The sequence below is a fragment of the Mustela putorius genome, unplaced genomic scaffold (assembly GCF_011764305.1).
Source record: "Mustela putorius furo isolate JIRA1106 unplaced genomic scaffold, ASM1176430v1.1 tig00003858_pilon_pilon_pilon, whole genome shotgun sequence".
NCBI lineage: Eukaryota > Metazoa > Chordata > Mammalia > Carnivora > Mustelidae > Mustela > Mustela putorius.
Window position 1 is genome coordinate 50,404,555 of NW_025422010.1, and position 23,459 is coordinate 50,428,013.

At 46.8% G+C, this 23,459-nt stretch overlaps 1 protein-coding gene across 1 annotated transcript in view; it reads left to right on the top strand.

Moving 5' to 3' along the window:
- Nucleotides 1-19,552, top strand: part of LOC101678925 (O-acyltransferase like protein) — a 64,352-nt gene extending 44,800 nt beyond the window's left edge. The window contains exons 10-15 of the mRNA XM_004745686.3: nucleotides 122-201; nucleotides 6,118-6,231; nucleotides 7,757-7,889; nucleotides 10,493-10,679; nucleotides 15,934-16,076; nucleotides 16,353-19,552. Coding sequence (XP_004745743.1) covers nucleotides 122-201; nucleotides 6,118-6,231; nucleotides 7,757-7,889; nucleotides 10,493-10,679; nucleotides 15,934-16,076; nucleotides 16,353-16,478 — 783 coding nt within the window. The 3' untranslated portion in view covers nucleotides 16,479-19,552. The remainder of the gene's footprint in view (nucleotides 1-121; nucleotides 202-6,117; nucleotides 6,232-7,756; nucleotides 7,890-10,492; nucleotides 10,680-15,933; nucleotides 16,077-16,352) is intronic.
- Nucleotides 19,553-23,459: the final 3,907 nt, after the last annotated feature.

Genomic DNA, 23,459 nt, shown 5'->3' on the forward strand with positions numbered 1-23,459 from the left:
GTGGAAGTCCCCGCCCCCTGCCCGGCCCAGGGAAGTCTCTCCCCAGCTCTGGGAAGCTGAGACCCTGGGGGGTGCCCGGGGAGCCAGGGAAAGGACTCGCCTCTGCTTCCTCTCGTTTCAGTGCAATGGCTGGACGTGGTACCTCGCCAACGACTTTCAGTTTCATCTCACCACACCGGCGATCGTCCTCATCCACGGAAAGTGAGTTTCCCCAGGACAGGTGTGTCGCCCTGTGGGCCGTCTCCCGCAGAACTCTCAGCGAGCGCTGCTGTTCTGGGCAGAGCGGCCTTCACAAGTTAGGAAATGAGCTTCTCAGAAGCGTGCGGACACCGAGTCCTCCCTCCCTGTTTGCCTTGCTCTGCATCCTCCAAACTCTGTCCTGCCCACGTCCCTCGGTGCTTTTGCAGAGTTGTGATCCGTGTGTGTTAATATCCAGTCTCAGCCCTTTCCACTCATGCTCTTTGTAACATTTCCACATCGGGACATGATCCGCATACTCGTCTGTTTTCGAAGTTCTGCACCAGTTTTGTGGTTGGCCATCCAGGTTAGTTCCTGTCCCGACTCCAAATGATACCTCCAGGACAGTCTTTGAACATACCGCTTTTCCCCCTTCATTTCCTTGGGGCCCTATTTTGAGGTGGAATTACTAGGTCAAGGGGTAGGTGCTTGTTACATATTGTGTGATTCTTCTCCGGAAAGCGTGAGGTAATTTACAGTGCCCCAAGCAAGGCGTCAGTGTACCTGTTCCCCACTTCGGATATTTATTACCTTAATTTTTGTTAGTTGTAGAAAAGCTTAAGGTCTTAATAATTCACAACGAGACTTAGAGCTTGTGGATTATCCATGACACACACACACAAAACACTTTTTGCCATAAAAAATAAATTTTTATGATATTTTTAAAAGATTTTATTTGTTTATTTCAGAAAGAGAGAGCGAGAGAGAAACAACACAAGCCACAGGCCGAGGGAGAAGGAGAAGCAGGTTCTTGCTGAGCAGGGAGCCCAATGTGGGGCTCGATCCCAGGACCCTGGGATTGTGTCCTGAGCCAAAGGCAGACACTTAACTGACTGAGCCCCCCAGGCACCCCTCCATACCATAATTTAAGAGATATTTCTTTCTTTTTTTAAATACACCTGGGTGAGCCACCTGGGTGGGTCGGTGGGTTAAGCCGCTGCCTTCGGCTCAGGTCATGATCTCAGGGTCCTGGGATCGAGTCCCGCATGGGGCTCTCTGCTCAGCAGGGAGCCTGCTTCAGCCCCCCTCCGCCTACTTGTGATCTCTGCTGTCAAATAAATAAATAGAATCTTTATAAAAAATACATTTTCAAGAAACACTGCAAGATAATAGGATGAAGAGGGGAAAGCCATCACCCTTGACCCATCCCTCGCTCAAGGAGAAGGGAATTCCCTGTCAATATCACTTCATTTTTATGATCTTTTTTCTGCATAGCTTTTTATACATGAAAGGATTCTCTATCTACACGTTAGTATCTTTCTTTTGTAGTTTTAGGGCATAACCAATTTCCTATATTATTTTACTTCCAAGTAAACATAATTTTAATGTGTGCATAACATTGCATTCCATGAATGAACTCTAGTTTACTCATACCTTCAACTGTTGTTCAATACTTGGATTATTTCTGATTTTATGCTTTTATAGATAACAGTCTGATAGATACTTTCATGATAATTATTTGTCTCCAACTCTGATATTTCTTTAGAATGCATATCTTTAAGGGGAATTACTGGGTCAAAGGGCATGAATGTCATCTAGGCTCTTAAAGCATACTGACAAATTGCTTTCCTTAAAGGTCTATCAATATTTAGTCTGCTGGCCGTCTAATTACACTGTTGCCAATATGGAACATTAATAATAATACAAAACAAAATACAAACTTTGTTATTTTGGAATGTAAGAGAACATTCATTTTTCACATCTGACTTGCAAGCCTTCAAATACGAGGGGTGCCCCTGAGTTCCAAGTAAGTGTTGACCAGCCCTGCGTCATGGTTACCTGTTAACACTCTATGCAGGACAGACCTTTAAATCACAGGCTGGCGCAGGGTGTTGCCCATTCTGGCCACAGGCAAACACTCCAGCCTCCTGAGTAAGGGAAATGCATCCTCATTTTTTAAAAAAGATATACTTATTCATTTTTGAGTGAGAGGGAGAGAGAGAGAGAGAGAGCACATCTCATTTTAATTTAATCTAAGAATGAAGCACCTTAAAGAAAAAAAAAAGGAAAATCTGCTTTTTCATACATCTTAAATACACACTGCTTTCTAACTTTAAATGAAAAGAGGGGTTTTGTTTGTTTGTTTGTTTACTAACCATTAAAAAAATGTTGCATGGCTTCCACTAAGCACAAAGGCAGTTTGCTGGGATAGTGAGTTGGAGTTAAAGACATGGATTCAAATCCTGACTGGTAAGTCACTAGCTAGGGGACCTAGGGTACGTTGCGAGGCTCTCACCTTCAATCTTCATCTCTATAAAATGGAGACGGTAGTGCTTCACATCAGGGTGGGAGGACAGAGGAAGATCAGACACATGGGAACCAGCCCAGGGCCTGCCTGTGAGTAACGTGTGACCCCGTGTCATTCAGCTACCTGTTATTTGAGACGCCATGTCATCGCTATTGTCCCCAGCGGCTGTCACCAAGTGGTCCCCTCCAGTCTCGCAAGGACTAGGGGAGGGTGGCTGGATGAGACACTGTGAGCGTCTGCTCGTCCCCTAAACCCATTCAGGGGGCCCATCTCCCTAATCTCTGCGCCGCCCCTGTTCCACAGAGGGTCTCCTTATCTGGGCCATGAGTCTCCTTCCTTGACTTCCTCTTTAAACACCCTTTCCAGAAGGTCCTGGTGTGGAGGAGATGTTAACAAAGGCTTCCCAGATGGAAGGGTCCGCGTTCCTGTTGCTCAGCCTCACCCCTTCCCACACACTTCCTGCTTCACCCCTTCCTAGTTCTGCTCCTCCGAGGTGGGTGAGGGGGTGTGCAGACAGAAGCAAACGCCCGATGCCGGGGGGTGGTGGTGGTGGTGGTTGTGTGTGTCTCTCCCTGTATGATCGCCGTGGGGAGAGCCGAGAGGTCCAAGTGTCCGCCCCACCCACTCTCCCAAAACAAAAGCATCTGAATCGAATGGCTTCTTTTCTCAGATGGGTGTTGAGGGCTGGGGAGTACAATTTTTGATATCATAACAGAATTGATGAAAGCCTATGCGATTGAAATAAAATCAGGTAATAAGATGGAAATGAGATCTAATAATCATATTGCTATGTATTTTGACAATGGAGATTAAAAAAAATAAGCTCTCCTACCTTCACCCTAACCACGGATCAGGCAAGGAAAGTGGAGAGGAGGTAACAGTGGCTTTGGGCTCCTGATCAAGCTTCCCACCCCCACCCCTGGCCCCTTAGGAAGGGTGGGCTGAATCCCCGAACACTCCGGGGTCACTGATCTCCCCTGCTGCTAGCGGAGGGGCTCCCTGAGCAGGAGCTGAGACCTGCTCAGGCGCACAGGCCTCCCCTGGGGTGGACTTTCCCACTCACAAGACAGTTAAACCCTGAGAGCTCCCTCAGGGGAGAGGGGGCACAGCTGGGCCGACCCATTCTTTGGCACCGTCCCAGAGCTCAGCTCTGTGCTGGACTGTGGCTCCCTGAAGGGCTCTGGAGAACTTGGCAAGTGCCTATGGGAACAGGTGGGTCGGGTGTGAGGCCTCAGCAGGCCCGGCAGCCCTGGCAGAGGGGGAAGGGCAAGCCTCCTCAGTCTTCCTCAGAGGCGGCCTTTGCAGCACCAGGTGCTGACTGCTGGTCTACGTGTTTAGTGAGGAAAAAGCAAGAGAAATGCTGTAGGGAATCCTGGCCAGGATGCTGGGGGCTGACAGGCTTACAAGGAGGACATTCTGTGAGTCCTTCCTCCTCTTGGGCTATGGTGCCTGATTGGACCTTTTTGAGGGACCATCCCTCTTGGGGAAATGGAGATGGTGGTCGGTGCTTGAAGTTCTGGGACTTTCTCAATCCTGTTGTCCCAGGAGTTGTCCCCTCAGAAAGCCAGAAAATATAACCACTAACCTGAGTTGGCAGAGGGAAGCCTTTGGCATTGGGCCATTTGTGCCGTGGTCAAAGGCCCCAATTAGTGGCTCAGACCTCCGGAGGACAAAGGACGAACAGGAGGTAAGGCGAGACATGGGTCACTATCTCCCTGTCCGTTTGGGTCCCTATGTATATTCGCTTGCTTGGGCTGCTGTGACAAAGTACCATGTAAGTGGCTTGAACAACAGAAATTTATTTACTCATGGTTCTGGAAATTAGAAGTCAAAGATCAAGCTGTCAGCAGGGCCAGTTTCTTCTGAGGCCTCTCCCTGTGTCTTCACATGGTCTAGAAAGGCACTGGTCAGATTGAATGAAGGCCCATTCCAATGACCTCATTTTACCTTAACTGTCAATTTAAAGACAGTTAAGTAATTTGGAGACCCTGTCTCCAAATAGAGCCACATTCCGAGGCGCTGGAAGTTGGTTTTTTGGGGGGGAAACAACCCAGCCCATAATAGTCTATGTCAGGAGGCATTATTAGTTTTACTTATATGGATGGTTAGCCAGGGGAGACTCTCTGACTCCTGAGAGGGGATGCCGCAGATTGGGCTCAAGTCCCCTAGGGAGTTAAACAAATACTGACTTGGGTGGATGTGGGTTTTTATTGGATGGCCTACTACCCACCTAAGACAATGAATTCTTACTACCTCCCAACTCCAGACCTACTGGGGTCCTGCTTGAGTGTCCCTGTGACTTAGGACCCCCAGCTCCAATGTCAGCATCTTTCCTAGAGGCTGTCCTGGAAGGCAGAGTTCAATCCTCAAGCTAGAAACCAGCCCTATCCAAGCATGTGGCCATGCAACTACATTTAGCTTCTAAATGGTGGGAGGTATAAAAGGTAGGGCTCTTTTTTTTAGAGAACACACTCATCTATAATGCCAGTAATTCAGGGAGGGTAGAACTAGATGGTCCAGCAAAAGGCATTGTAAATAGACATCGTTGTCATAACTTCCCAACCCATGTTCACAGCAGACATTACTAATCAATCAAGCACCACTGAGCAAACTAACACTCCTCCACTGCAAACATTAACACTAAACTAGAATTGGCACCCTGGATGAAAATCATTTGCTCCCTGCCTCACTCATGATATAGGAATGGCACCTTATCCCTTCTGCATGAAGGACCATGGCAACTTCAAGCAGCTTGTCAGAGGCATCATCCCGGCAGGGTTGTGCCTAGACCGTCTTGCACCTGTGTTTGACATTTTTTTTGTACTTCTGCAGATTGTCTTGGACCCAGCCTTGCCTTGCTCTGAGCTGGTGTCCCTAAATCTCATTTCCTGCCCCAGAACCTCCCATATACTACAGCTGGGACTCCTTCAGGACTCCTCTTGGCCTTAAACATGCATAGTCCCAAAGTGTGGCTGCTTTGACTTTTGACCCATGGGGGATAGAAGACACTAGAAAAGGCTTCTTTCTTTCACCTCCCAAGACAGTTTTCAGGTGCATTTCGGAAGGCTCCATAGCACATTCTGGAAGAATGGAGTATTAGCCACCTTGATAGCACATCCTTGTATTAGCTTTCCCTGCTTCCCTGTTTCACACCCCATCCCTCATTCCTAACCCCATATCAAAGACCAACACCCAGATATTCATCTCAGATTGCATCTGGGAGGGAGAAGAACCCCTGGATTCCCCTCTTCTGCTCTTCCATTCCTCGTGTCCCCCTGTGCCTGACTGTCATTTCTCTCCTAAATCAACCACCTCTTAGGTCCATAGAGTGCCTCGTGGGTGGCGAGGGACATTCCCAGGCACGGTCTCATGTTGAGCTGCATTATAAATTTCAGGGTGAAGATGGGGGAAATTCAAGTTCTAGGTCCGAACCAGTAAATGGTCAAGTTTAAAGGCTAACCCAGTTGTTTAACTCCAGCCCACTCTGCCAGGGCTGCCCCCACATCAGCCTCCCTCAAAGGCAGCCCCCACAGGAAGTGCCTCTGATTGCCAAGCTTTCAAATCTTTCCTAGCCACAGACTTTGCAGTGATGGAAACTAAAGGGAGCCTCTGTCCATGTCCTCTCTTTGCAGAAGTAAACATGTCCTTGTCCTCCTCGGGGCCATGCTGTTCTTGGCATCTTTCACTGCCACAGCTCTGCTCACACTGGCTTATGCCCTTCCCGTCGCGGCTCCGTCAGAAGCAAGGTAACCCCCAGTTTCCAGCCTGCCGCTCTCACGAGCCTGCCCTCCGAAGGGCCAGGACCTCCCAGGAAGGGCTGTTCAGCTAGTGCCAGGCAGCCTGGGCTGTGTGCATTGGCTTGCGGAAAAACTGGGTGGGGAACGTTCAGCCTGGATGGGAAAGCTGATGGCGTTTTTGTTTCCAAACTTCCGAAACTTTCAACTGGCGCTGGGCGGGGGCGTCTGCTCTGAAAGCTCCGGAAACCCACTGCTGCCCATTGAAATGCTTCTCGGAGGAAAGGAGCGCCCCCACGTGGCCGTATTAGGTGTCCCCTTCGGTGGCGAACTTGAGCTTGGAAGTTCTTGCGATCCTCGGGAGAGACTGAAATTTAAGGAAGTTGGGTTTATCCCTCGAAAGTCACACCGCCTGTAAGTGGTATACTTACAGGTGTGAGTGGAACCTAGGATCTTACCCACGATGCTATTTTGCCTCCCCAGTGAGGAATATATAACATTCTTCCTTATAACCACCCTGTGTATTAAATGGGGGCAGGGGGGAGTGGTCTGATTTCCCACTCATCTCTTCTCAGTGCAGCAGGTGGAGTGATACAGATGGAAATCAGATCCTGTCAGTCATCTGCTTAAATTCCTCCAATGGCTGGCCAGTGCTCTTGGAGGAAAATCCTTGTTTGACTTCCTCTATCACTCCTCAGATGGAGTGTGGACTCTGGACCAGTCACACTGGTCTTCCTACATCTGCACACTCAGCCTGCTCCCTCTTCAGGCCTTTGCACTTGCGGTTCTCTCCCAGTAGAACGCTTTTCCTTTAGAATCAGGTCTTGGCAGGGTTTTCCTATAGGCATCAGTGCAAACATCATTTCTCAATGTAAAATAGCCCCGAGCCACGTCTGGGCACAGGGCTCGTTATGTATTTGTTAGGGGAATGAATGAATGAATGAATGAATGAATGAAGACTCCCAGGTTTTTTGACCAGGGGAACACCATGCCCTTCCCGTCATGTCATGTCTTCTGTGGGCAATGCCAGGTGACGGAGGAGGAGGCTCATTCCTGTCTAGCCCAGGGGTTCTCAATTCTGGAAGCATGTGAGACTCACTTGGGGAGCTTTTAAATCCACCAATGCTTCCAGAAACCACCATCTGAGACCACCTGAATCCCAGTCTCCAGGGATGTGGCCTAAGCAATCAAATTCTGTAAGAGCTTCCACGAAGAGGTTGACTCCCGAGAACCAGATTTTTAGAGCTGTCCTGATGTACCCAGCTACCAGAAACAACTTCTTAAAAGGAACACGGTCATCATAGTTCTTTGGGATCCAACAGGGGGTGGGGTTGCTGAAGGGAATTTGGAAATTTAGCAAGCCAGCTGTGATCTAAGACAAGGTTACTGTTTGGGGACCGTTACTGAGAAAACGAACAAATGTTTCCCACATTTTCCATTGGATTTGCCAGTTGCACCAGTGGACATCTGAGAGATTCCTTTTTTTCAGCTCCAGATTAAAGAAGACGCTTTTGCCTTCCATTCTTGTGTTTTTCAGTGAAAATGTGACTGTGTTATATTTCTCCGAATATTACACTAAGCCCTACTGCAGATATGGGCCGTTCCTCGTGGGCCTCTTTCTGAGCATTTTCATGCATCAAAACCATCAGGCAAACATTCTTAAAACCAAGGTAAGCTTGCCCCATACCTCACTGTAAGGGCTGGGTCTTCTTGGGACTGGAGTGGCCCATTTGGCCAGGCTCGTCAAAAGCCACAGCCAGGAGTCAGACTGCTCAGTACTTTATCGGGCTGTGGTGTGTTAGCAGTGTTTCCTGGTGCCAGAGAATAAGAGTGACCTTATGTTTTTGCCGGAGCCTGATTCTCTACTTTCCTCACTGAGGTGGTGTTCTACCTGTTGGAGGCTTGGTATAGACCCAGAGAACTCACCGATACTGGAAAAACCCACCCATTGAGTTTGCACGGGCAAGGTCCTCTTCTGGAAGGGCATGGTTACGTTTAATAGCACAAGCCCCTTGGTTTCTATAGACAGGATTCTTGGTCCAGTTCAATGGCTCCATCTGGGCATCGGGACACAAGGTATCTAAGGGGAATGAAGCCGTCACTTTGTCTTCCAGGTAAAATTGCTTCCCTGGCTCCTTTGTGGTTAATTGTTCTGGCTTGCTGTCCAACCTCATTACTCAAGCCAGAAGCCTGTGCTCATCTTCGATGTGTCCTCCTCAATGAACCCTCCTCCCAGGCAGTCCTCCACCGAGCCCCCTATTGTTTCTCCTGTCCAGCTAACCTCGCTGAAGCTCTTCCATCTCTTGCCTGGACTTCTTGTCTTGCCCATCTCAAATCCACCCTTGGGTGGATTTTTTTTAAAAATAGATTGCCTTGGGGCAATCTATTTAAAACACTACCTTGGTGTTGCCCTTGAATGGTGCAAAAGCTCTTCATATGGCTTTTCATTGATCCACAAGACCTTGAGGGTAGACCATGTCTTACTTACCTCTGAATCCCCAATGTCTGGTTCTGAAATCACTGAAAGCACTTAGTAAACACTTAATCAAAATAAATATATTATTAATTAATTAATTAAAATTAATTAACAAACAACTAAAAATCACTTAATAAACAAATGAATGAAGGATAATATGCTTTTCAGTGGATGAAGGGCCAAGAATTCCTTTGAACTATTAGGGTACAGTGATAGTCCCAAGTCTCCTCTGTTAAGCCCGATTTTTGTTTGCCTAGGTCTTGTGGGTACCTCACCTAGATGCTCTGGAGAAGAGGCCCTTGTCCTTGGAAAATCTTGTGTTGCTCACAGAAGGAACAGGAGATAGGGCTTCACTAGAGAGAATTGTTGTAACAAGGGCTATGTGACTTTTCCTATAGTTTGGAGTTTCCCCTGAAAATGCACAACTCTTGTAAATTACAACAGAGTGCCATTAAAGAGATGCTTCGGTGTCATCCAGGTTCCAGGGTGTCCAGGGAGCTGAGGGGAAACCCAAGATGACACAGAGCATTTGCAAACACTCTAGGCATTGAGTCCGGACCGAGGCGTGTGGAGTGAGAACACAGGTCAAGCTGATCTGGAGAAATAAGGTAGAAGGGATGTGTAGACCAAGTTCAAAACTCTAGAAGCCAGAAAATAAGAACACAGAGTCCAAGCTGGAGGCAGCCAGGGCCGATATCCTGTGCTAGGAATGAGATGAGGCAGGGTGCATTATCAGTGAAAGAGTGAAGGGCATCCCAGCCCAAAAGACGGGGCTTGTGGAGAGCTCCCCGACCCCCCAGGAAACACCTTTCCTCCCATGTAGCCAGAGCCTAGCACAGCAATCGGAGGCGAAGGAGGGGAGAGCTTCACTTTAAAGACTAGACTGTGGACTGAGAAGATGCTAGTTTGGTTCAATGGAGAGGTCATCATAGCAACTTGGGAACTGGAACAGAGAAGCAAGAGAGATTCTTGGATGACAGGTGTGAGTCTAAAAAGGTCAAGTGAGGTAACATAAGATCTAAGGCCTTGAGCTGGGACTGGCATGGGGCTCTTCTCTGAGCTGGAAAGTTCTCCATTCTCCCACTCCTGTTGCCATTTCATGGCCCCGACGACAAGGTTGCAGCCCAGGCACAGACCGCGTGCCGGAAGCCTTGCCTTGTTGGTGGGCACAGAACCAATCCAGGGGCCTTTTTAGGTTAAGGAACAGAATGGGAGGTCAGGAGTGGGTTAGAACATTATCTTTCCCTTTTCCCCTTATTTCATTTAATAGTTATTTGAGATTCATAGCAAGTTGCAAAAATAGTACAGAAAGTAAAAAAAAAAAAAAAAAGTACAGAAAGTCTCGTGTACCCTTCACCTAGGTTATTTCACTGGTAACAGGCAACCAAGAAACGGATATTGGACATTGGACATTGGACACTGGACAGTGCATAGGTCTTGGAGCCACCAGTTCTATGCTCACTCATTTATGTGTATATAGTTTTGTGCAACTTTAGCACGTGGAGAGTTGTGTAACCACGATCACAAACAAGGTACACAACTCTGCTGTTACCACAATGATCTCTTTTGTGCTAACTCCATGGTCACGGGCCCCACCCACCCCTCCTCTGCCCCAACCCCAGCCCCACAGAACCGCTAGTCCAAACCTTCTATTTTAGTCAAAGTTGGGCATTGATTGTGGCTTACAAATAAACACCTAAAGTGACGCTAATGAGAGGAAAAACTGAATTTGTGTAAGAGGAAGTAAATGCGCAATGTCCAGAATGGGATTGACCCGCGTCTCTCCTTTCCTCGTAGGCTCAGGCCGTGCTGGGGTGGATTTGCGCCCTGTCCACCCTGTTCATAGTGGTCGCTCTGGCGTACGTGGTGGATGACAGCCTGGCCACCTCCTTGCCCGCCGTTGCTCTATACCAGGCCCTGCACCGGACCCTGTGGGCGGCGGCCGTGGGCTGGGTCATGCTGGCGTGTGAGGAAGGCTACGGAGGTATGAGGCCGCTGGGGCTGTTCCTAGGGGCTCACGCCGTGTCCCTTTAAAGGTGACACACGTGAAAACACGGCATACACAGAGGGGCTTTTTTATTTGCTGTAGTGGTTGGTACGGACAATTTGTTTATATCCTGGGGGAAGAAATGCTTGCATGTTCTATTTTAGATTTTTACCCTGGTTTATGTACAAATGTAGGTTCCAAAAGGAAAATCTGCAGCCTTTCCAATGAAGCTAGTTTAGAGGCTGGAAGAGAAAGACAGGGTCACGTAGTGAGAACAAAAATACCAGTGCCGGAGACAAAAGTTCTGGTCACACTCACCTGGGCCGTGGTTTCTTTACCTTTGGGTATTGACTGAGTAGTTCCCAAGGTCCTCTTCAGCCCTTCGATGAAGCCGGTAAACAGTCTCTACTGGGCCTGGCTTTTTATGTGTAGAGAAGTCAAGCAGAATGGACTTCAAAGGAAAGGATTTTCTCCAGCTTAGAGATGTGTCTTCAAGTCACCTGACATTTTCCTCCTTTCTTTTCTGCTTGGCACCAGGTAGGAACTGGATGCATGAGTGTCAGAAAATGGCAGGAGAATCATGTAGAAAAGGTTCTGGCTCCACACTGCTCAGAAATCCTAAAGCGATGGAGGTAGAGCCAGGGGGAGCCATGACCTCTTTCTAACCTAGTGAGATACTCAGGAGGGGTTGCCAGGTGCGCCTATGAACCTGACCCAGTTAGCCTCAGCAGAAGTGTTTGGAAATCATAGTTTAAGGAAAAAAAATGATCAAGTGATTCCAAGAATAGCAGATTGAGCACAGGCTTATGCTGGGCCCCACGGAGAACTTCACCCACACGGTCCCGGGTGACCCTGGCCGTACCGCTGTGGGCAGAACTATCGGGAGCTGTTTCTCTGTGAGAAAGACGGCGCCTGGCGATGAAGGAATTCGTGAAGGTCACCCGGCTCAGTAGTGGCTGAGCTAGAAAATGAAACCCAGACCAAGTGCAAAGCCAACACCCAAAGCCCATGACCTTCATTTCTGTGCAACATACCCCCTTAGATGTTTGATTGGTAAATCTGTTTTTGAATTTGGTGAGTTTATAACGATGAGGGATTTGCCCCTTAATACTTAATAGTAAAAGCTTTTCCTTATATGGAGAAATGACATTAACAAAGAAATAGGTTACATTCTCTCTGACTGATGGATTTGCACTTCTGGGCAGCTGTTTGAATCACATGACCACACCGAACACGGTTCTCATCCAGTGACAATGACCCTAAGCTGTCGCCTGAGCCTCGGAACACAAGCAGTTAGTTCCCCCTGGCCCATGATTGGGGGGGGCAAACATCATAGCATTCCTGTCTAATGTAAGAAGTCATGCTAAATGAAGGGTTCACCTGCTGGCCGGAGTGACTTGGGTCAAGTTAGAAGATTAATAGAATTTGCGGCATTATCATCAGGTGGAGCTAGTAAATACTACTGGCTATTAGGCTGAGTATGGGTGATACCTCCCTTCATCCGGGGGACAGACAAGCCCTTTGGTCATTCTTGGGCGATGTTATCTTTTCAAAATGTGTTGTCATTAGCTGATCACAATTATCTAGGTGTGACTGGCGTTCTAGCTTTGCACCTCCGACACTATTTTAAGATCTCAGGATTGGTTAGTAGGTGAAGGTAGGAGGTGATAGGCAAGATACAGTTCTAGAAAATAGGTATCCACCTGGCGACCTTTAAGAAAAATATGTCTATAAAGGAACATTTGAAGAAGCGTTTTGCTGAGACTCTCGGGGTGTGAGGGGATCCCGATGGCTCAAATCATCTGTCGCCATCTCAGCCAGAGCCAGAGTAGACCACAGGGTCTGGTTCCACGCAGAGCCATGTTCCGTTGAGTCGCCAGAGTCATCTTCTGACATTTACTCCTCCGGCTACAACCTTTCAGGGCTGCCCTCCCTCCTCCAGCAATGGTCCTCTAACTTTGATAATATACGGACTCATCTCAAAGGAATAAATAGCCTTTAAAACCCTTGTATTGGCTTAAATTAAATTTTAATTCTAATTTTACCTAAACATGAACAAACATAAAGCTAAGACACAAATTTTTATGGCTTTTTTTTTTTTTTTTTGACAGAGATCCCAAGTAGGCAGAGAGGCAGGCAGAGAGAGGAGGAAGCAGGCTCCCCGCTGAGCAGAGAGCCCGAATCTTCGAGCCCGATGCAGGGCTCGATCCCAGGACCCTGGGGTCATGACCTGAGCTGAAGGCAGAGGTTTTAACCCACTGAGCCACCCAGACACCCACATTTTTATGTTTATAGCACACAAATTTATAAAGCCAAAACAAATTTATAAAATAACCATAAAAATGGGGCACATGGCTGGCTCAGTCTATAGAGTGTGTGACTCTTGATCTTGGGGTTGTGAGTTCAAGCCCCAGTGGAGATTACTTAAAAATAAAATCTTAAAGAAAAATAATAGAGTGACCATAAAACTATAAAACCAATAAAATCTGAATTAACAGCATTAATTTAATGTGATTAATAATTGACTAGAGTTTGTGACATGAACAGGATATTTTTTGCTTTAGAAATATACTTTTGTGTTGGGTTTACCTGTGCTCTTTGCTGACTTAATTTTTCTACAACTATATTGTTAGTTCCCCAGTAATATCTTGGTTGATCTTATCCCCTGGCATTCACTAGGGGGCAAATGAGTCTGGTCTGTGAGTCCACCTCTATTTATTCACTCAATCTCGTAAAATACTTACCAAATGCTGGATTTATGTCAAGCACTGAGATGCAGGGGCTATAAGCAACAGACAAGAAAAAAAAAAATCTCTCTCTTGTAGGAGATCACAGAGAGTAGGGGAAGTAGAGAGACCAGGAGGCTCTAGTAAGCCAAACAATGGTCCCCAAGATTTGAGGTCTTATTGGAACCTTATAGGTATGGCGGCAAACAGGAGATTGGAAGATGGGGTGATCGTGCTGGCTTATCCAGGTGGGCCCAAAATGCAGTCACACGTATCCTTAAAAGAGGAGAGCAGAGGGAGGCTTGACAGACACACAGAGGAGATATGGAGCTGGAGCAGAGCATTGCAAATGCTGATGTTGATGGGAGTGGCCACAAGGCAAGGAATGCCAGAAGCCACGGGAAGCTGGAGGCGACAAGGAGTGGGTTCTCCCCTAGAGCCTCCAGAGGGAGAGTGACTGTGTCAACACCATGATTTCAGCCAGGGATACTGGTTTTGGGCTTCTAGTCTCCAGAATGACACGAGAATCCATTTTGGTTTTTCAAGCCACCATGTCTCTCCGATTTGTTATAGCAGCCATCGGAAACAAATCCAGAGCCATAGTAAGTAAATACATTTATAATATAATTCTAGTGCAGATGTATACAGGATTAAGAATAAAGCAGGACTTGGAGCGGGACTGGAGTCGGGGTGCATTTACAGGCATTGTGGGCAGAGGGAATGGTGTGGCGGAGGTCTCAAGACGGGAATGAGCTCAGTGGGCAGGGGACAGCCAGAAGGCCAGGCAGATAGCAGTCAGATTAAGTCAAGGTGGGCAAGAGATGGGAATGGGGACCCAGAGGAAGGCGGAAGCAGGTCTTGCAAGGATCTTCATGGCCATGGGGAAGAATCTGGATTTTATTTTAAACGTCATGTAACATCCTCTGACCTGTGATTTAAAAGATTACTCTAAATGTTGCGTGGGGACTGTAGGGCAGAAGAAGAGCAGAGAGACCAACAGATGTGTTAGGAAGCTACGGTAGAGGTCCGTGGAGGAGGGGTCCGTGGTGGATTTGATGAGGGGGTTTGCAGAGGAGATGGGGAGAAAGGGTCCGATGGAGGTAGATTGTTTCAGAGACAGAATGGCTGTGCTCTGTGGGATACGGGAGGAAGAACAGAGTCTAGGATGGCACCAAAGATTTTGTCCTGAAAAACTGAAACCACTTGATTCATTACTGAGCACTCGAGATGAGGCGTGTGGAAAAGAAAGACAGAGCTTTTCTTCTCTCTCCTTTCTTTCCCTTTCTTTCCTTCTCTTTACTTCTTCCTTCCTTCCTTCCTCTTTCTTTTTTCTTTCTTCTTTCTTTGTTCTTGGCCTAAAACAATAGAAATGGATTCTCTCAGTTCTGGAGACTAGAAACCCGCAATCAAGGTGTTGGCAAGGTCCTTCCAGAAGCCCTGTGGGGATCTGCTCCTTGCTCTCTCCTGATCTTTCCCTGGGGCGGCCGGCAAGCCCCAAGGTCCCTGGCCTGGGTGTGTGTCACTCCAGTCTCTGCCTCTGTCTTCACATGGCTTTCACCCAGTTCCTCTCCTCTGTGTGTTTGTGTCTCCTTTTCTGTCTCTTATAAGGACACTCATTTCTGGATTTGAGGCCCACTCTAATCCAGGGTAATCTCATCTCGAGCTCCTTACCTTCATTCCATCTGCAAAGACCCTCGTTGCAAACAGAGACCCTCGTTGCAAACAGACGGGCATAGTGGGAGAACACTCTTCAACCCCCTGCAGAGAACAGGAAGTCCTGTGCAAGAGGGATGTATCCTTGCACTTAATTTTAATTAATTTAAATAACCCAAAGTGGGTCGCGGCTATCATGGGAGACAGCACAGTTCCGGAGTTAGAGCAGGTTACGGAATATTTGTCCCCAAAGGGACTAGAAGCTGACCAAATGCAAGCCTGTCTATGACAGATGACAAGTCTGGGGCCTGGCAATGCCACTGCCTTGTCCCAAGGTCCAGTGGCTCCTGTGTTACCCCTGGAGCCAGAACCAAAGCTGGGGGAAGGACTTTGCACCTCGTTTTACACGTGCATGTTTTGTGCTCCAGGAGATTGTAAACTCTATATTAGCATTTCTCATTTTTCTCATACTCCTGCAAAGGGAAGTGCTTTTTGTTTTTTGTTTTGTTTTCATTTGGGGCTCATTCCCTTAAAAAACGAGAAGAATAGGGGTGCGTGGGTGGCTCAGTGGGTTAAGTCTCTGCCTTTGGCTCAGGTCCTGATCTCAGGGTCCTGGGATCGAGCCCTGCATCGGGCTCTCTGCTCAGTGGGGAGCCTGCTTCCTCCTCCCTCTCTGCCTGCCTCTCTGCCTACTTGTGATCTCTGTCTCTGTCAAATAAATAAATAAAATATTTTTTAAAAAATGAGAAGAATAAAGACTTTCTTAGAGGAAATTCACACCCCTAGGAGTGGAGTCCCAAGGGAGCGGGGATGGCCCCACGGAGCAGGAGAGACGCTCCCCGGGCCCGTGACTGGCTGTTGCTTCCCTCCAGGTCCAGTGAACCGGCTGCTGTCTTGCCAGCTCTGGACTCTGCTGGCCGGCATCAGTTACGCCTGCTACTTGGTGCACCCTATCCTCATCGTGCTCTACAACGGGCTTCAGGAAACGCTGATTCACTACACTGACACCAACATGGTGAGTGAATCCCTGCTCCTGGCTCGGGGTGTGACTCTCTGGTCCCTTCTCTGCTGGAGCCTCAGAGCCACCCACTGGCTTGGGGAGAAGCATGTTGCATTGTTGCCAGGAGCCTGATGTCCTTTGTTTTACTGGAGAGAGCGCTTCAGAAGACTATCTTTCTTTGATAGCATTTATTCTAGTTTTAATGCTCAGGGTAGTCTGTTACAGATCCATTTCGCACAGCCAGGAGTCTGGTAGTAAGATTGTATCCCCTCTGCCCCTTTTTCTCTCCAGTTCTATCTTTTCTCCGGACACTGTTTGCTGACCTTCATCGCTGGGTTGGCCCTGACGCTGTGCATAGAGAAACCGTGTCAGGAACTGAAGCGGCACCTGCTGGGACCAACACCTGCAGGGCCGTGAACAAACATTCTGGTAAAACCGGGAAGAATGGATGGGTTTGCTCTGCTGGTGATGAGCAAAAGCGGGCGTGGCCTCGTTTATGTAACAAATGTTTGTCCCCCTGGCAAGGAGTGTGAATCTGATTTTATGACTCTTTAAGATATACAAGTTCTCTGTGCTTAATTCACGAAAGAGTTTGAGTGTTTGCTATATAAAAGAGTTCTGGGACAGCCTATTTCCTAGCATAATAATCACCCTCTGATGTACCTTTTCAGAAACAAAACAAAACAAAACAAAAAAAACCCCCAAAACCTGGACTTTTGGGGTCTCGTCCTCCATTTATTTTCTCTACTAGTGATCACAGGAAAATAGCAAACCTCGTGAAGTTAATGTCATTTGGGTTATAATGTTCCCTTTTCTTGGTAAAATCACAGCATGTAGTTTTTCATGTCATAATTGTGTTATCATGACACCTTTGTAGACTTGTAACTTTATCCTGGAGCCTCAGGATTGTATGACCCACTGGAGTGTCCAATTCATGAGTGCATGGTGACAGGCCTTCCAAACATTACCTGTTTTACAGTGTGGTCCCTGTTAGGGGTTGAATGTGTCCACGGAAAAAGAAACAAAGTCCGAATCTTCTAGCATCTTAGAATGTGACCTGTTTGGGGGCTCGGGTTTTACAGAGGTGATCAAGTTAAAGGGAGTTTATGGGGGGAGGCAGCCCTAATCCAAGGTGACTAGTGTCCTAATTAAAAAGGGGAAATCTGGACATAGAGACAGATTTGCACAAATGGAAGAAGGGGTGAAAACGTACAGAAATAAGGCGGCCGCCACAAGCCAAGAAACACTAAGAAGACACAGAAGCTAGAGGAGGCAAGGAAGACCTCTTCCCCAGAGCCCTCAGAGAGAGCACAGCCCTGCCCAGACCTTGAATTAGGACCTCAGCTTTCCAGAACTGTGAGGGGGTACACATCTGTTGTGGTAAATCAGCTAGTGTGGAAAGGAACACAGTCTCTCAACAAAACTCCCAACAGAGAAGGATGAGACCCTGGTGAATGGCTTCCATCCCAACCCCTCTGTTTCTAGCAGCAAGGCCTAGAAACGGAGAGCTTTATAAGGCTAGGATGTCCAGATTGTCAGACTTGTGTTCCTCCCCGGGTGTGTGATTTCACGCTAACTGTCCCTACTCACATAGGCTTAATGTCATGTTTAACAACCCCCTCGTTGTGTACTTAAGTATCAAAGGATTTATTAACCATCACGGGCTACAAGGAGCTAATGAGCATGGGATGCTCCCCATCTCTATGTGCACTATTTTTCTCCAAGAGGATCTGTTAGGAGGACCACTGGGGGTGGGGAGGGCTGCTAACCTCAATTCCTTCGAAAGGGCAGTTGACAGCTAACCTTGTCATTTTCTGGCTCACTCTGGGGACCCACATCTCCCAGAGGCCTGGTCTAGTCCGCTGATAGCATCTGATGTGAGCGAGGAGACAAGACAAGCCTGGCGTGTTCAGGGTCTGTATTAGAAAGCACCAAGTTGGCTCTCTGGGTAACCCCTAAAGTTCATGGAGTTCCTTGGGAGCCCCCTGGTGGTGGATTTGGCACCTGACCCCTCAAACTTTGAAATCTTTCAGAGATCTTGAGGGTGGGTGGAGTTTACAGCAGGAACACTACAATATAGACAGACCCCAGTGGGAAATGACTCGCCCCCCCCAACGTTGCTGGGCAGTCAAATTGCCGAGTGCTTCTAGTTATGAAGCTAGCAACCTGGGGCCCATGGGGAAAAAAAAATAACCTCTTCACGATTGCAATTTCATAAAATATAAAGTAGGGACAGAGAAATCCAATTTTGTTCTAGCTTTTGTTTCGATCTGGAATTCCCTAGGAGTTTCAGATTTATTCGAATGGGGGGACCTTCTCTGGATTCTGAAACAAGCTGTAAAAGAGCATATGACATTTATGAGACAGTTGGAAATTTGAACACCGCCTGGATATTCGATGATATTAAGGACTTATCAATTTTTTAATGTGATAGTGGTATTGCGGTAATTTTTTTTTAACAGTCCTTATGTTTTAGACACATACTGAAATATTTACAGGCAAAATGATAAAATCTGGTATTTGCCTCAGAATAATATCAGAAGGAAATGAGATAGATAAAATAAGACTGGGCATGTAGTGATCATTTTTGAAGCTGGGTGATAGATACTGGCACGTCATTATACTTTTTTTTTCTATTTTTGTATAAAAAACTCAAGCAAATAATAATAGTAAACTCATGCAAATTTACAGAGACAGCAACATCAGTATAGAGTAAGCAAGCATCACCTGATGGGGGCCTCCTCTAATTCTCCCTAAATTCTGAAATCCATGTTTCAACCCCACATACCAGCCCATGGATAAAAATAGGTCATATTGACAGTAGAGTCACCTGCGGCAGATCTAAAGGAACTCCAGCCCTCCTTAAGTTCCTCCTGACTGGTCTTGGGAGAGTCTAGGAGTATCTTGCTTGTCTTGTAAACACTGGTCCCTTTTTAAATGGTGCAGGCTCTCCTTCGAGCTGTGCCCTCCCCCACCTTGCCCTCAGACTGCTGAGAGCTGGGTTGGAGGGGCGGGGGGCAGTGCCTCCTACACCTGCTGTCCCCACTCCACTCTCCAAAGCATGCCGCCTTCTCCTCCACTTTCTCTGGACAGGAGGTGGGCCGGGCTGGTTCTGTGGTCAGGCCACTGGGTCCATTCACAGCACTAATGATCTCCACGAATGGCACAAACAGATAAGTCCCCTCTGCCCCCCCTCACCCCCCACCCCTGCCTTGGGCCGTCTGTGTCCTCTCGTTCAGGCGTTGATGCAGCGCTGCTAATGGCTGGGGCTGTTTTTATGGAAACTGCTCTTGTAGATTTTCCTTGTTGTAATGGAGGTCGTTCTCCCTTGGATACACTATGAGTCCATGCGCGCTGGGATGGAAGGTGATCAGAGTGGCAATTTTGTCCTCTTTACATTTCCATCCTATTCACCACTGGCCCTGACCACCATGGCGGCACACAGCAGGTGTTCAGTACATGGCCGCTGAAATAGTGATGGAATCTATCCCTTCTCTTTTTAAAAAATTAATTAATTAATTAATTAATTTTAATTAACATATAATGTATTTTTATCCCCGGGGTACAGGTCTGTGAATCACCAGGTCTACACATTTCACAGCACTCACCATAGCACATACCCTCCCCGATGTCCATATTCCCACCCCCCTCTCCCATCCCCCCTCCCCCCAGCAACCCTCAGTCTTTGAGATTGAGTCTTTTATGGTTTGTCTCCCTCCCGATCTCATCTTGTTTCATTTTTTCTTTTCCTACCCCCCAAGCCCCCTACATTGCATCTCCACTTCCTCATATCAGGGAGATCATATGATAGTTGTTTTTCTCTGATTGACTTATTTCGCTCAGCAAAATACCCTCTAGTTCCTTCCATCCACGTCGTCACAAATGGCAAGATTTCATTTCTTTTGATGGCTGCGTAGTATTCCATTGTATATATATACCACATTTTCTTTATCCATTCATCTGTTGATGGACATCTAGGTTATTTCCATAGTTTGGCTATTGTGGACATTGCTGCTATAAACATTCAGGTGCACATGCCCCTTTGGAGCACCACGTTTGTATCTTTAAGATATATACCCAGTAATGCAATCGCTGGGTCATAGGGTAGCTCTATTTTCAGTTTTTTGAGGAACCTCCACACTGTTTTCCAGAGTGGTTGCACCAACTTGCATTCCCACCAAGAGAGGATTCCCCTCTCTCCACATCCTCGCCAGCATCTGTCATTTCCTGACTTGTTAATTTTAGCTATTCTGACTGGTGTGAGGTGATATCTCATTGTAGTTTTGATTTGTATTTCCCTGATGCCGAGTGATATGGAGCACTTTTTCATGTGTCTGTTGGCCATCTGGATGTCTTCTTTGCAGAAATGTCTGTTCATGTCCTCTGCCCATTTCTTGATTGGATTATTTGTTCTTTGGGTGTTGAGTTTGCTAAGCTCTTTATAGGTTTTGGATACTAGCCCTTTATCTGATATGTTGTTTTGCAAATATCTTCTCCCATTCTGTCAGTTATCTTTTGGTTTTGTTAACTGTTTCCTCTTCTGTGCAAAAGCTTTTGATCTTGATCAAATCCCAATAGTTCATTTTTGCCCTTTCTTCTGTTGCTTTTGGCAATGTTCCTAGGAAGAAGTTGCTGTGGTTGAGGTCAAAGAGGTTGCTGCCTGTGTTCCTCTCAAGGATTTTGATGGATTCCTTTCTCACATTGAGGTCCTTCATCCATTTTGAGTCTATTTTCGTGTGTGGTATAAGGAAATGGTCCAATTTCATTTTTATGCATGTGGTTGTCCAATTTTCCCAGCACCATTTGTTGAAGAGGCTGTCTTTTTTCCATTGGACATTCCTTCCTGCTTTGTCGAAATTAGTTGACCATAGAGTTGAAAGTCTGTTTCTGGACTCTCTATTCTGTTCCATTGGTCTATGTGTCTGTTTTTGTGCCAGTACCATACTGGCTTGATGATGACAGCTTTGTAATAGAGCTTGAAGTCTGGAATTGTGATGCCACCAACTTTGGCTTTCTTTTTCAATATTCCTTTGGCTATTCGAGGTCTTTTCTGGTTCCATATAAATTTTAGGATTATTTGTTCTTTTTCTTTGAAAAAAATGGATGGGATTTTGATAGGGATTGCATTAAATGTATAGATTGCTTTAGGTAGAGTAGACATTTTCACAATATTTGTTCTTCTAATCCATGAGTATGGAACATTTTTCCATTTTTTTTTTTGTGTCTTCCTCAATTTCTTTCATGAGTACTTTATAGTTTTCTGAGTATAGATTCTTTACCTCTTTGGTTAGGTTTATTCCTAGGTATCTTATGGTTTTGGGTGCAATTGTAAACAGGATTGACTCCTTAATTTCTCTTTCTTCTGTCTTGTTGTTAGTGTAAAGAAATGCAACTGATTTCTGTGCATTGACTTTATATCCTGACACTTCACTGAATTCCTGTACAAGTTCTAGGAGTTTTGGAGTGGAGCCTTTTGGGTTTTCCACATACAGTATCATATCATCTGCAAAGAGTGATAGTTTGACTTTTTCTTTGCCGGTTTGGATGCATTTAATTTCTTTTTGTTGTCTGATTGCTGAGGCGAGGACTTCTAGTACTATGTTGAATAGCAGTGGTGATAATGGACATCCCTGCTGTGTTCCTTACCAGAGAAACTAACCTTAACAGAAAAACTACCTAACCTTAATGGACCTTAACGGAACCTTAAGAGAAAAACTACCATTTTTTCCTCCATCGAGAATGATATTTGCAGTGGGTTTTTCATAATGGCTTTGATAATATTGAGGTATGTGCCCTTTATCCCTATACTTTGAATAGTTTTAATCAGAAAGGGGTGCTGCACTTTGTTAAATGCTTTTTCAGCATCTATTGAGAGTATCATATGGTTCTTGTTCTTTCTTTTATTAATGTATTGTATCACATAGATTGATTTGCAGATGTTGAACCAACCTTGCAGCCCTGGGATAAATCCCACTTGGTCGTGGTGAATAATCCTTTTAATGTACTGTTGGATCCTATTGGCCAGTATTTTTTTTTTTTAAGATTTTATTTATTTATTTGACAGACAGAGATCACAAGTAGGCAGAAAGGCAGGCAGAGAGAGAGAGAGAGAGGGAAGCAGGCTTCCTGCGGAGCAGGGAGCTATTGGCCAGTATTTTGGTGAGAATTTTCGCATCTGTGTTCATCAAGGATATTGGTCTGTAATTCTCTTTTGTGATGGGATCCTTATCTGGTTTTGGGATCAGGGTGATGCTGGCCTCATAAAATGAGTTTGGAAGTTTTCCTTCCATTTCTATTTTTTGGAACAGTTTCAGGAAAATAGGAATTAATTCTTCTTTAATTGTTTGGTAGAATTCCCCTGGGAAGCCATCTGGCCCTGGACTTTTGTTGCTTTTTAAGGGGAAGTCTCTTCCAGGAGGCTCCTCGCACATACAGGTGGACACCTCTCAACCAGGTCTTAGATATGTTGGGTTTTCTAAGAACCTTTCCCCCATATGGCCCAACCAGACCCTAGTTCCAAGGTGCCAAAGTACTTAAAAGGGTGAGAAGCCTTTACTACAATAGTCCACAGACCCCACCTGGAACTAAAACAATGGTGTGCTCATATACACTTGGAGGCAGCCATTTTTGGTGGCCCACCCACCTTCAAGTCCCCTCCACCCTTCCCAAACCGACTCTGACGTTCTAGCACTGCCATACCCAGAACACAGGAGAAGACTCAAAAGCTGAGTGGTGCTTCGGCCTTTGATTGGCCCAAGTGTGGCCATGTGACCCAGCTCTGACCAATGAGACCTAAGGAGCCATGTGCCGGGGATTTCTGGGAAAGATCGAGATGGGCGGGGCTTGGGGGCATGAAGGAGGAAGCGGTTCTCGACTTCCGGCCTTCAGTGTGGGGAGGGTGTGGTGTGGCTGGGAGTTGTGGTCGCCCCTTGTGAGAAGGGGGGCGGCGAAGGGGACCGGCTGAGGTTGCTGCCGGGGCTGGGGGCTGCCCGGCCCCGCTGTGGACGCAGACGCTGTGCAGCCGCGCGGTGTCTGGGTGTGTGTGCCGAAGGCGCCCGAACCCCAGCAAGCAGGTCTCCACCATCCAGGGAGGGGACTGGAAGTTGCTTCCCGCAGGATTCTGACTGGCCTGAGACGGAACCTCTAAACATATGGAGATAAAGGCTCTCCCCCAAATGTCCTCGCCAGTGAGGCTCACTGAGGACACGTTCAAACCATAGGCTCAAAGTAGGGTGACCAGCTCGTCCCCATTTGCCTGGGATTTTGTCAGTGCTCGCACCGATCTCCCGTCCCCGCACACACCGCTCTGTCCTGGAAGAACAGGAGTGAGGGGCCCCTGAGTGCGTGTCCATCTGCTTTCTATGTTATTTATTCGTTTTTAAGATTTTATCGATTTCA